Source organism: Vipera ursinii, assembly GCF_947247035.1.
Source record: "Vipera ursinii genome assembly, chromosome: 2".
Taxonomy (NCBI): domain Eukaryota; kingdom Metazoa; phylum Chordata; class Lepidosauria; order Squamata; family Viperidae; genus Vipera; species Vipera ursinii.
The window spans coordinates 283,575,391-283,590,120 of record NC_139513.1 but is presented as its reverse complement, the minus strand read 5'-3'; the positions used below and the strand labels follow the sequence as shown (position 1 = coordinate 283,590,120).

General features: G+C 39.4%; 1 protein-coding gene across 1 annotated transcript in view; it reads right to left on the bottom strand.

The window, feature by feature from the left end:
- Nucleotides 1-681: 681 nt before the first annotated feature.
- Nucleotides 682-14,730, bottom strand: part of MEX3C (mex-3 RNA binding family member C) — a 40,036-nt gene continuing 25,987 nt past the window's right edge. The window contains exon 2 of the mRNA XM_083355592.1: nt 682-4,172. Coding sequence (XP_083211718.1) covers nt 2,944-4,172 — 1,229 coding nt within the window. The 3' untranslated portion in view covers nt 682-2,943. The remainder of the gene's footprint in view (nt 4,173-14,730) is intronic.

Sequence of the window (14,730 nt, the reverse complement as noted above, 5' to 3'; positions counted from 1 at the left end):
TAATCCCATTTATATCCCGCCCTTCTCCGAAGACTCAGGGCGGCTTACAATCTAAGCACAAACCAATGTGCTTAGCAATAGCCTTCATTCTATGTATATGCCTGCTTATTAGGGCTTTCGCCCACCCCCCCAAGCGGCATTATTACAAAGTCAGCTTATTGCCCCCAACAATCTGGGTCCTCATTTTACCTACCTCGGAAGGATGGAAGGCTGAGTCAACCTTGAGCCTGGTGGGACTCGAACCTGCACTAATTGCAGGCAGCTGGTGTTACTTAAGGAGGCATTAGCCCACTGCTCCACCAAGGCTCCATATTGCCCCTAATCTTTTTCTCCCTCCATTTTGCCTGAATTGTTAGCCTTCTACCATCGAATATTCTCCTTAAATTGTTAGAATAATTTATATTTTCTTTCATCCAGATGGAATGAAGCTATTCTTGTAGTCCCACTCCACTGTTCACCAGCAAAAAGTCCTTACGTTTATTTTCTAGTTTTCTGTTTCATCTCTTTTTTATTTTATTTGCCTTTAAATTTAGATTCTCTGATTTCCCAACCCTCAATTATCTAAATATCCCCTGCGTTGTAACATCTTAGTAAGTGTGGTGTTCTAGATACTATTTCACATAGAACATTTCTTTGACAACCACCCGCCATGAAAAGTGCAACATCAAGAAAACATTCCAGTTAATGGAAACAAGTCTTTATTAAGTAACTTTTTAATATCAGAAAAATAAAACTCTTATAATTCTCTTTACAGCAAATATATAATATCAGTGCTTTGGCCATCATAAGTTAAAGGCCCTTTATCATAAAATATATGCTTTTTTTAAACTTTACTCAAATTGAATTTATAATCCTTATGACCTTTCTACATATACATAACAAAAAGAGTGTAGTAAAATTAGCAAATACTAAACCATACCGAGAGTTTTTTCATTCTGAAGTCTGTGGTTTATAGAAACAGTACACGCATCTAATGTCGAATCCTTGGCTTATTAGCTGCAGTGTACAATGCAACAATATACAAAATACATGCTTGGTAAATGAGATTGTTCATATCTACAAGACTCAGCTAAAGATTAAGAATTCAATACTGACATTTAACTATCCTACAAGCTATTAGCGTTAAAGTTATGCATCTCATAATGTAATAATAATAATAATATTATATGCCATCAAGGCAACTTTTATACTGAAAAAAAATCATAAAATAAAAACCGTTATCTGTAAACTTTTTTTTATACGAAATGTAACTCTTTCAAGTGGAAATAAAAAATAAAGTTTTCTGTATATTCACTAGTTCAATACACATAGAATTTGCTATTCTGAGAAAAATTATTTCATCTTGGGAAGATATTGCTCAAAAAAAGAGAGTAAGAGGAAGGACAGGTAGAAGTTTGTAAAAGGAGAAAGAGAGAGAGAGAGAAGAAGAAAAATGAAATCCATCAGAACCTCTGAGTGTTCTTTTAAAAACGCCAGCACAGATTTGAGAAAATTCTGAGGATGAAGGACTGTAAGGAGAAACATCCACAGGCTGAAATGCATATTAAAGAAATCAGTAGAGAAGTTCATTTTTTTTTCCTTGAGAGGGAAGTGTAGTTTTGAAATGAAATAAACCGTTTTGCTGGGTCTCAGTCATTTATTACCGAATGATAAAAAAATGTGGATGTTACTCCTTTCGCCCCCCCTCCCCTCCAATATGACTAAAAATAAAAAGACAAGTTTCACATAATGTGCAAGTGTGGTTGAAACATAAAAATGATTCACATTTTTTTATACTCTTGATATTCGCTAAAATAGTTAATTTAAGAACATCTTGATCGCACAAGCCAATGGAATGTCAGCATCCTCATTCTAGACGTAAGGGATGCAAACCCCTCCCACCACGGGTCTGCAAGAAGCAGATATGGGTGGGGAAGGGGATCCACACAGACACGTCATAGCATGACAATTCACATCATGAACTGCATCTTGCATTGTGTGATGAACACCGAGGGCACAAAGGGACGCACGCCTTCCTTTCAATGGAAGGTAGTAGCAATTCACATGTAGAGAGCATTATCTAAGATGCCCTCTGCCAATAAATAAGCAAACTGCCACAGCTGGGGGCCCCTCTGTGTCCGGGGTTGGACCTCCCATGTCCCTTGGCAATGATTTGAAACAAAGAAGGCTTTTCCAGGCTTCAGCAATGGAAGACCCACGCGTTCCTGATTCACTTAAAGATGCCTCAAATTACCTTACTGGATGAGGAGAGGCTTCATTCATCCCCGTTTGCCCCTTCGGTCCTCCACGAGCCATGATCTCGTTAATAAAAGCCTCTCACTTGGCTACTCGCTTGAATGGCAGGAAACCAACTGATGCACGGTAAAATTATTTGCAACGTTAGTTAAATGAAGCCTGTTATTGTTGTAAAGAGGGAAAAAAAACAAAGCATCCCCAAACCTGCTCTGAAAAAACTGGCAGTGTAAAGAAGGCAGCACTGGAAGAATTTTGAAACATTCATGATCCTTTGCACCATTTCCCACCCCCCAGCCCATAATAGTTTCTAAGCTCAGGGGCTACGTGAGACTTCGCTTTCACCGCCATTATTAGAAATACTTTGTCACGATCTGGACAGAGTGCGAATGCTCATTGTATGCTCCTGCTCCAAAAACAGATCTTAAGTCCCTAAGACTTCCCAACAACCTCACGGCTTCCTTCCAGGACTTTGCTAGAGGTACCACAGCTGCAACCAAAATGGAGAAAGACTGGCTTAGGCCTATAAGGTTAACTGAACAAGCCTTGGTTTGTTTTTTTGAAAAGAGTACATGCTTTTCAAACAATTTGTTAGCCTAATCTTAAGAAAGCCCAATAACAGTCTGAGTTCATTATAAGTTTACTTAGGGGGTACCATTACATCCAAGCCATTAAGAGTTTAAAAAGTCCATATATAATATCTCTATATATTTAAGAGTGAATTTGAATCGCCTGAGTAACAGCTGTCTGGCAAACTGGACACGAGGGTGCTTCTTTTTCACAGATCTTGTTGGCACACTCCATGCAGAAAAGGTTGTGGCCACATGGAACCAGGGCAGCGATTACTTCGTTCTCAAAACAGATCACGCAGTCATGCTTTCGTCTTAACTCCGGAGGGGAACTAGATGTGGAACCACCATTGGAAGAAGAGTAGCTGTTGGTACCATTGGAAAAGGCAGGGATATAGATGGGAAGGCCAACCTGGTTGACTGTGCTGGGAGGGTCGCTTCTCACTCTCCGGGCTAGGGGATGTTCCAAGGTCTCGGGAAACGTCGGTGACAAGCGAGGTGTGGATGGCTGACTCCCTTTCCGTGGAGATTTCACATTATTAGCAGGTTCGCTACCAAAACTGGAGAGTGGGTTGACGGGTTCGAAAGGGGTCCAGATGGTCTGAGAAGGTGTTGGCAAGGAATCGTAGGCAGGAGAGTCGACGGTGAGATCCTCAGCCCCCACGGAAGGTAAGGTCTCTCCAAACCAAAAGTTGCCAGTGCTGAATGGACTGGTCGGGCTGAAGTCAGCCAACCTATTGCTTCCAAAATAGGAGTCGGTGGAACCACTTCCTAGAGAACTGGAGCTGTCGTTTCTGTAATTAGAAATCATCCGGGTGCGACTGGGAGGTGGGACTGGGTTGGAAGTAAGCCAGGCAGATCCAAGGTTTCCTCCTTCAAAACTTACATCTGTACCATTGTAATGGAAATCGTTTTCTTCGTTGAGCTCAATGTAGTTTCCAGTGCGCATGGCAATGTGCATTTCTATCTCTTCCCGGGCCCGGTCTACATTTTCAGGCATGCCGGTTACCTCAAAAACTGGCTCTTTGTCTCTACTGGGAGTAACTATGTAGGTATGGGTTTGCTGCTGAATTCTTTTGATCGTAGCGCCTTTGGGGCCAACCACCAGCCCAACGACACGGTAAGGCACCCTGACCTGGACTGTAGTCTGGCCTGGCAGGTTGGGGTTACAAGGCAGCCCTCCCAGAGCGGGGCCATTTTTGTTGCGTGAAGCTCTTATCATGGAGAAGTGCTCAGCAGCAGAAAGGATTTCCCTTTTGGCCATGGCGACGTCTTCTTTGCGTCCAGTGACCACAAAAACGGGCTCTTCTCCACGGACAGGGGTCTTGATGTACGTATTTGTTTTGGCTCTCAGGGCTTTTATTTTGCAACCTGAAGCAAGCATACAGAAACAAAAACATACAGTTTAATAGATTTAATTTCTTTTTTTAAAAAAAATACTCGGCCTTTAAGTTACAGGCATTCTTCAACTTAGCAACTTTTCAATGTTACAATAGACCAGGGGTGGGGAATGATGGCCCTTACGACTGGTGGACTTCAACTGCCAGAATTCCTGAGCCAGCCAAACTGACTCAGGAATTCTGGGAGTTGAAGTCCACAAGTCATAAACGGGCCATTGTACCCCACCTCTGCAACAGACCTCCCCAAAAGGTAGTTATGTCCCACTTCTGAAGTACCAATGGCTGCCGCTCCCTGTGGTCACGTGAATGTATTTTGGGTGCTTGGGAACCAGCCCACATTTATGGCTGTTTGCAGCATCCTGTGGTCCCATGACCACAATTTATGACGTTTTTACTGAAAACTGGCATTTTACTTCCAGTTTTGGGTAAAAAATGCCCCATAGTGAACAATGAGATTATTTAACGAACAGTGTTCAGTTTATGACTGCATTTGCTTAATGACCACTGGGGGGGGAAAAATGGCAAAATTGAGTCCAGTATGTGGTGACTCACTTTATCACCGTCACAACTTAGAACCATAATGGGCAGGCTCCAAGAGTGCCTGTACTTTTACAGCCACTATGATCCACAATACGTTCAAGCTAAATCCCACAGAAGTCCTTTCCTTGTCAAGTCAAGTAACTTCATAGAGACCAGCACCCTATTTGGGGAAAAATGGATGCTTCTGGCAATAAATATCACACGAGGCTTGCAAATTAATTAGCTGAAGGTATCTTACTCACTCACTTGTGGTTTATACAAGTAAAACGGAGATCCAGCTTTTGAAAAACCTGTCAGGTGGGCTAATTAAAAATAATTCTTCACAAGCAAATGACCACATAGAAGCCATTTTACTGTTATTTCCTGAATTTCTTCTATCTTTATAATACCCTTCTCTCCATGAAGCATTACTTTTAATCACTGCATATTAATAATAATTTGGCTACATTAAAATTAATGAGCAAATTAATTAAACAATTATAGCATTCTTTATTGGCCAAGTGTGGTACTACATTAAGAAAAACCCGAAACCTTTTCTGAAAGAAATCAATCAAGGAAAGCTCTTAAGAACAAAAAGGTAAGGCAGAATGAAGCATGAAGCCCGATGTATTAACTGGAAGAACAAACAAATGCATGGGGAACACCTGAACGATATGGAAGGAAAAATAGATAAAAAAAACCCCTCTACATGAAGATGGTTGTTAAAGAACAAGAATAAGCTTTGCTGATTAACTGCATTAAAGTAAAGATTTGACATGAATCAAAAACAGCCAATGTTGCTTTTGTAGTAAAAAGGATGAAACAAATGACCATTTGATCAGTGGCTGCAACAAAATTTCACATACTGACTCTAAGGAACAGCATGACCGATTTGCTAAAATTATTCATTGGATACTTTTGCTAAGGTTTGGATTAGAATGTAGCAAGAACACGGGACCCTCAAGTTGAAGAAGGCTTGGGACAATGAGTGGGTTAAGATCTTATGGGATTTTAAGATCCAGACAGACAGGCATCTTGTACATAATGTGCCTGTTACAACACTTATTCCAAAGAAGAATGTCACTGATGATGCTCTACCAGGTGATGCCAGGATTGAGGAAAAACAATTGGAAAAAAATTATAAAATATTGGCATTTAAAGTTCAAAGTTGAATGCTTCTAGAAAAAGAAATCTGTTGTTATACCAATTGTCATTGGAACCCCTGGAGTGATAACTAAAGGACTTCCTTGATATTGGAAATATTGAATTTATCAGACTTGAACACTCTTAACTTTGCAAAAATCTCACCCTGATTGGAACTGCCTATCATCTTAGATGCTATTTTAGTAATTCTTAATCCTTGGTTAGGACTAGGTTTCCACCAGGCGTAGAGTACCCACGCATATTAATTTTAATAATAATTTATTAAGCTTTTACACTGCCCAATTTAACAACTCTGGATGGCTTACAGCAATCAAAGGAATCATGACGAAATATAAAAATAAAGAAAAAAGGTGACATATTGCTACTGAAATATTTCTTATAATTTTAATACAATTTGTTTTGCCATTAAAAAGCTATTTTTAATAAAACAAATACTAGTACACAGGTTATTCATTCAAGGACACTTCTTTTTAACATCAAGAAAGCCGTTTAGATGGAGGCTGAAACGATCTCTAAATATGCTAAAAAGCTGAAGAAGCTTTAAAACTACAGGGAAATTTTATTTATAGTTTTCCTGTTTTTATTACTTTTATAAATAACTCAAGGTGGCAAACATTTTATTTTTCACATTTCTGAACCATCTATCTTTAGGAGGTGCACAATAAAAAGTTAAAACATAAAACAGTATACATAAAAGTTGAAAAATTAAGAGGAGGCAAGTGTGAGTAAACACTATTAACATTAGTTAAAAAGTCAAGAAAGGGCTTCCAGGAAATTAATATACCTGATTCTCCCTCTTCCTCCTATTTTTCCCATAACAACAATCCTGTGAGGTATATTGAGCTGAGAAAGTGTGACTGGCCTAAGTTACCCAGCTGCATTTCATGCCTAAGGCAGGACTAGAACTCATGGTCTCGCGTTTTCTAGCCCGATACCAGTTTTTAGTTGATTAAAGGCAGTTATGATTCAGATTATTTAACATTTGAAATATTATTTTCAGAGAGGTGTGGATTGTTTTTTTTAAAAAGTCACAATAATCAAGCATTGAAAACCCTTTTTGAAATTTGTTTAGAATTAGAAAACGGAAACCTCAGTAAGATTTCTAAAGGTTTAATCTTGCAGTATATAAAAAGCTATGCAAGACTGCATTGTCATGTACGTGGAGTTCAAAAGAGGAAGCATTTTTGGATAAAACGCTTTTAACTAATTTCTTCAAATCAAGTAAGTTTGTCAATTGCACATTCTTTTAAAGCAATTATTAAAACACAGAGTACTGACCAATTAAACAAATACAGATTACAGGAGATTAATTAATAAAATATAAAAGCAAAAGCAATAATTCTTTAAAAGTTGAAATAAAACTAGGTGATAGCTGAAGAGAACAGAAAAGGAGCTACTTGCACTGTTGACTTTTGGGAAGGTAGGTTATTAGGAAAATGAACTTAAATTTGCTTCTTAGCGCTATTAAATATTGGGACAATTTCCAACTGAGATTCTGCATGCTCTTTCACACAAGACTTTGTGTTAAGGTAAAGATTTAACTCTTATGCAGGAAGTGTTCCTTCCAAACAAACTCCAATCTGAGAAAATGTTGGAAAATGAAATTCGGAACATCAGTCTGGGAGCTGGGCTTCATCAATGATAGCCTTAGTGACCAAGAATGAGCCACACCATCTTAAGCCTCTCCTAGGAGTTTCTTATTCATGGTCCATCTGACTGACATACATACTCAACCTACCCTTGCCAATGAGGCAAAGACACTTTAAAAACCAAGTGCTCCTGTTCACTTTTTCCTCCTGGCCCAATCATTAAAAAAAGAAGTTGAAATGCCTTATTATATAATGACCGGAAAGAAGAAACACCTTCTGCCTGATTGATGCATAAGCCAATAATGTTATTTGCAAGATTAGTTCTCAGCATTGCATTAACCAGGAGGAAAAAAAAATCCTCACAAATGAAGGCGAATTTATGTGTCCCAGGATAATGTTGCAGGACCCAATCTGGGTCGGTCACCGGGACCAGACGTGTAGTCTTCCAGGTTTTCCGACTTGTGCTGGAGCCCATCCTCGAGGAACGTCTCTCTAGCTGAGAGTCTAGCAGTGTGTTAATCAGTGACCTAATAGCCAGCCAGCCTCAATCAACATCTAAAGAGCCACACAGATCAAGCACCATATAAATACCACACACAATAGCCCAGAAAAACACACACTCTGCTAGAGAGAAGTTCCATGAGGGTGGGCTCCAGCATGAATCCGAAAGAAGATTAAACCTTTGGTCCCGGTGACTGAACCCAGACTGGATCCTGCAATTATTTCCTATTTGAAAACACGAATATTTTGCCATCAAAATCCAGTTCAGTTTTTTCAAATCTCTGAAGATTTCATATGGAAAAGGAAAGGGAAAAAAACCAGCTAGCGTAGTAGCTGTTACACCCACTTTGTGTAGTAATATAAGTAAACACTTCTACAGTAAATACTGTGATAACACAGTATCATAGGAGGAGGAATGAGGTGGGAGATGGGGATTTGTCTGACTTTTGCTAGCCTCCTTTTGCAGGTAATGGAGATGTGGCACTGCTACAATAGAGAAAAAAAAGCTTCCCCACTTCTTTTTTATTCTTTCTTTCCAACATCGCTGCTTCTCTGCCAAGATCTATTGACTTGAGGCAATAGCAAAAGTAGGCTGCTGTAAACCTTCCTGTAAATTGCTGGAGCAAGACAATTAACTATTAGATGCACTTTCTAATTCAGTATTTTGATTGAGAAACACAAATACACATAGCCACACAAATTCATACTGAGGGATAGTTCATTTCTTGTATCTTTTTAGGAGAAAGCATCATTTACATCAGGGGTGTCAAACTGCCAACCAGTGGGCCGGATGCCTCATGGCGAAACCGCACCCATCCCGTTGCTGGCAATGGAAAAAAAGTCATGATACATTACGACACGTCACGTGACGTTGCGAATTTGACACCCCTGATTTACATCCTAGTCAGCAGAATTTTTGTCTACACATTAAGCTCCTATCTGAAAAGCAGCATGGTAGCCTAGTGGTAGCTTATGTTCCACTTGGAAGGTTGATAACTCAATCCTAGGTAGCGTCAGATGTTTCTCTCCTAAGGAGCAAAGAAAAAAAATATCTGCTGTGAACTCAATGTAGGCATCAGGAAGGGCATCCAGCCAGTAAATGCTTAGCTCCATCCAAATGTCCTGAGTCTATTCTGAGCAGGGACTATCCTGTTTGGCTTTTTACAAGAAGGCATGTAGGTGTTCTAAGCATCATGTCAGAAAAATGCAGGCCTCACATTCACTATTAACCAACAAAACAAGACCCCTAAAAATGCTCTCTTTTAAAAGGCAATGCTGGAAGAAAAGCTGATTTTACAGACTCCAAGGTCAACCCCTCTGTTATCAGGAAAGAAAGTGATCTGTCAAAAAAGCCAGTTTCCAACACCAACTTTCTTCTGTGTCACCAATCAATAGTAACTAAGTTTATTTGTAAAAAAAATACTGTGAAAGACAGAGACACACTACAGTAAAGGCAGTCAACTCTCTGCCCTCAGCAACCTTTTTGCACCATTTCACTGGATGACCTTCGGAGGTCTTTCTGTTCTCATTTCTTGTTCCTATTAAGCACTTCGTAATATGCTGCATCATGGTATGCCATCTAACCATTTAAATGTTATGAATAATGCCATAGATGATTTACGCTGTTTCTCACACAATATTAAAATGAGGAATTAGAAGGGAAACTTCATCTCCCACGCAATATTTCTGGGTCTTTGGACTTATGAGAGCTTGCCATATCCAGGGCTTGCAGTGAGATGTCAGGGAGAACGGAAAGTTTTGCCACAACTGGCAAAAATTGCACATTGTCAGTTAAACATGAAGCCTTTTCTCTGAATAAAACCATGAAACCATTAAAGTTCAAGCTGTTGGTAAGAACATCCATAGTTCAAATGATTTACTCTTCAAATATTTACACATCCTAACTCTTTTCTTCAGCCTCAGAATTGGTCTTTTCGGCCAAATAAGGGGTTGCCAAATTTTGTAGTGGTGTTGACTCCCAAAAATAATGAGCTTGTTTGTCCATCTCCCTCCTGAACAAAACTGCCGGACAACATGGACAGAATTTCTGCTGTGAGAACTTGCTCCTGAAGGAATCTCCTTCGATGGCCTTTGCTCCTAGGACAATGTTGCAGCAGACCCAACCTCTTCTTGAACTTGACCCAAGGCAACCTGGCTTCTATCAAAGTGCTTTTGCCGAACCTCACTTTCCCCCTCTTCCAGGAAAAGCGGGGAGAGCTCCAGACACTCCATGCATGATGGCCTCCTGTTAGGAAGCACTGTCCTCCAGAAAGTAGAAGAAAAGGTGCTATGCTTGAGCTGCCTCAAGTGGATGCACTACTTTGGTGCAAAGGCAAATGAAAAATTTCACGTAAATGAGGAAACAGAAATATATGGTTTAGCTAGTAGCAGTTGCCTTATCATTAACCGTGGTGCTCTGAATGGTCATATATGAGTTTGTGTAGGTGAGTTGATGTGAAACCAGAAACCTTCTAGTATAGCCAGATTTTTTTAGTGGGAAGCATGACTCATCTTGGTCCTAATCAGTGCTTTTTTTGTAAAAGAAAAAGGTGCCGTAACACACACACACACACACACACACACACACACACACACACACATGCATTTTAATGGGACAATTTGCCATGGCCAACTGGCTGTGGGACAATTCAACAGATACAAAAGTTAAATTAATTTTGACAGAACCATGACCAGTAATAATAAAATAAAAGTCAATCCAGACAAAAACGTGGTCACTAATGATAAAAAGTAACCGAATGGAATAACTGATACAGAGTTGAATTGACCCACAGCGAGTTGGCCATGGCAAGTTGTCCTAGACCTGGTTCCCCAAAACCATCAACATGGTGGCCAAATGAAAACCGCAAAATCTGGAACAACTTTGGTGAAAGTGCAGCCTGACCATGGATACTGACCATGAGGGCTGGAGGGTTGTCATCCGAAAGAAAAGATGTTGTGCAAATTGAACACAAGAGATATTAGCTGAAAGCATTAAAATAAAGACCCAGTTGACATACTAAACTGAAGATGAGCAAAAGTTGCTTGAAGAACTCTTAGTTCAGATATGTCAAACACAAGGCCCGGGGCCCGGATACAGCCCGCAAAGTGGTTTCATGTGGCCCGCGAAGCCATCCTGGAAACAGTGAGGGAATGGCCCCCACTGCCTTGGCCCTGGCCCAGAGACCCTCCTTCCAACAGAGACCCTCAGATCTGTCCCACTCCTGCCCAGGCCTCCATAGGCACCCTTGATGCAAACAATGTAGAGCTGGCCACGCCCACTCAGTAGGCCATTTGCACTCTAGCCACGCCCACCCAGTAGGCCACGCCTACCCTGGCTATACCCACCCAGCCCCCTGAGGGCAACCGCAGTGCTGATGCGGCCCTCAATGAAATTGAGTTTGAACCCCTGTCTTAGCTGAATTAAGCTACAAGGAATTCAACATCTAAATAAAAGTGGATATTAATCAGAAAATACAAATATCAACTGATATCTAGATAAACAACGTGAATTCTATTGTATTATATTGGGCATGATTATTTAATTCTTTTAACTTCTTTTAACTTTTGTATTTATATTTTGATATTTATTGCCCTGTACACCACCCTGAGTCCTTCGGGAGAAGGGCGGTATAAAAATTTAATAAATAAATAAATAAATAAATAAATAAATAAATAAATAAATAAATAAATAAATAAATTCTGAGAAGCCTTGTAGAGGGCAATAGAGAAGTCAAGTAGTAGGATTCAATCAAGTAAACAAAATGCTTTTTAAAGCTCCTGATGATAGTTCTGTGCAAGCATACAATCTACAATGATGAATGTACATTCCATGACCCACTAAACTACAACTCCCAGCAGAACTGGCCAGCATGACTAATTAGGTTCCCTAATCCTCACGTGTAGCCTTTAAGGGATGGAACCAAAGAAGGAGGGAAGAAAATGAGCTTGAAGGCTGAACGTGGGCACAAACTACCTTGCCAGCCTAGTGATCTTCACCCCACCCCTTTGCACGTTATTCTGTTCTGCATGATTTCTTCCTGGGTGTGATTTTTTTCTCAAATCTGGCAAATGTAGGGATTTTGATTATCTCCATTTAAGCTTCAATCGTTCTAAGATACAAAATTACAATAGGATAGAAACTTTGAAAAACAGATTTTACTTTGAGTGCTATTCAGGTCTGGACCTATGAATAACTTTATAAAGAATATTTTTTGTGAGGAGGATGGCTAGTGCCTTTTACCCAGACATCAATTAGGGCCCATTTACCACATCTGTTCTATCAATCATCCTTGGTCTCTATTCATTGCCACAAAAATGCCAAATACTTTGAAAGTTTCCATGTAGAAAGTGGAGTTATCCAAAACATGTACATGCAAATTTATTTATTTCAAACAATTTATTTTCTAGCAGATGTTATATTTCTGTATCATATTACACGATAGCCTAATTTGTATGAACAGTATGAAAAATACAGAGCAGGATCAACTGAACGTAGGCAGAAAGGATCAGCTTTCTGAACTTTGTTAATCTAAACAAAAGGAAATACTGCTTATTATACATACAGAAAAGTTTAACGCTATAAACAGAATGGAGGAGTGCACAATTAATTTCCTCAAAGTCACACTAGGAACAATCTATTAATTGTAAGCAACTTCCTCTATGAAACTTTTCAAGGTGAACACTGCTCCTGTATTCTATTCTATTCTGTTCTGTTCTATTCCACATGTTTGTGTGTATATATTCACAAAAGTGATACATGTTTGGACTGCTTACACTCAATAAGAAACATGCACTATAGCAAGGGTCTTCAAGCTTGACCCTTTTATGACTTGTGGACTTCAATTCCCAAAATTCCTCAGCCAGCATGCCTGGCTGAAGAATTCTGGGAGTTGAAGTCCATAAGTCATAAAAGGGCCAAGTTTGAAGACCCCTGCACTACGGGCTCAAACAAAAAAGTAAAGGCAAGGGATGAATTGTCAGGAATGTTCTTACAAGTAGCAAAAAAGTATTTCTTTAATAATTGTACATTAATCTTACAACAACCAAAGTTTTCTGGGTAGAATACAAGGGGCAATAAAGACAAAAGAAATAATTGAGTACTCCTGTGATTGTATTTTATGGCATGCTATATTAGGATCTATGGTTACAAAAAAATAACTTACTTTTGTGTAATATCTTGAAGCAATTACATAGTTCATAGATGGTGAGGATAATGATGTTTTTTTGCTGTCCGCAGTGACCTCAATATCATACTGGCTATATACTGCTCTGGTACTAACCTGTGCACTATGCAATGCTTAAAAGACCAACAGAATCAAGATGTGACTGTTCCTACATTATAACAGCAGCTTGGACAGCAGTGAAAAGGTTAAAAAAACACCCTGTAGTATGTGGGCAGATGAGTTATTAAAACCTTCTTTAAAAGAACTAATAGGGAACAAATAAACATGCCCTGAAAGTCAATCAAATTCTTCTCTGCTTGCATAACAGCAGGAAAGACCAAATTGTTAAGCATGCTAATTACATACAAGCAAGCTAATATTTCCCTAAGTTATAAGCCTCCTTGTAAAATAAAAGAGAGAGATTAAAAGAGGGTGTGGAAGTCTATTTGATAAGCAAGATACAAGTTTATTTTCTTTCCTTTGGACAGTGGTAAGCAAGGTGCGATAGGGTCAACAATTTGGAAGTAATAATTGTTGCTGGCTAAGATTACTCATTGCAAGGAAACTCTAAATTTACTCCCTGACTCTCTCTATTCCTGATATTATCTTCCGGTGGTGACTCCTACCACAGGAAGAAGTTCTGGAACTGCATCAGAAATGTTGGTCCAGATTAAATCCTAATGCTATCTGAATCTGAGCCAATAAAAGAGCATAATACTATAAAGACTAAAGGACATATTCTACTACCTCACAAGGATATTACATTTGTTAATCATAACACAAAACGTGGTTTACATTCCACCTACTTTGGTAATTTGAAGTTATCCTTTAAAGTACTAGTTCAAGAATTGCCAACCTCTGTAGAAATATACTCCATTTCTCTTTTTTTTTTAAAAAAAATATGCCAGAAGCCATGCTCTACATCATGGGTGTCAAACTCGTGATGTCACGTGACATGACGTATCATGACTTTTTTCCCATTGCCGGCAATGGGGTGGTCACTGTTTTGGCATGATGCATCTGGCCCATGGGCCGGCAATTTGACACCCCTGCTCTACATTTCCGAAAAACAAGAGACCTGGAAGAAGAAGGAAAATCTACACAATAATAGCTCCAAAAATATAGACTGGTCTATATTTTTGGAGCTATTATTGTGTAGATTTTTCCAGGTCTCATTTTTGGGAGATGTAGAGCATGGCTTCGGACATTTTTTTTTACAAAAAGAAACGGAGTACGTTTCTTATTAGCATTATTAGTATCTAATATCTTATTAGTCTAATAAGCCTTGGTGGAGCAGTGGGCTAATGCCTCCTTAAGTAAACACCAGCTGCCTGCAATTAGTGCAGGTTCGAGTCCCACCAGGCTCAAAGTTGACTCAGCCTTCCATCCTTCCGAGGTAGGTAAAATGGGGACCCAGATTGTTGGGGGCAATTAAGCTGACTTTGTACTAATGCCGCTTGGGGTGTGTGTGAAAGCCCTAATAAGCAGGCATATACATAGAATGAAGGCTACTGCTCAGCTTGTAAGCCGCCCTGAGTCTTCGGAGAAGGGCGGGATATAAATGGAATTAAAAAAAAATAAAAAAAAAATAATA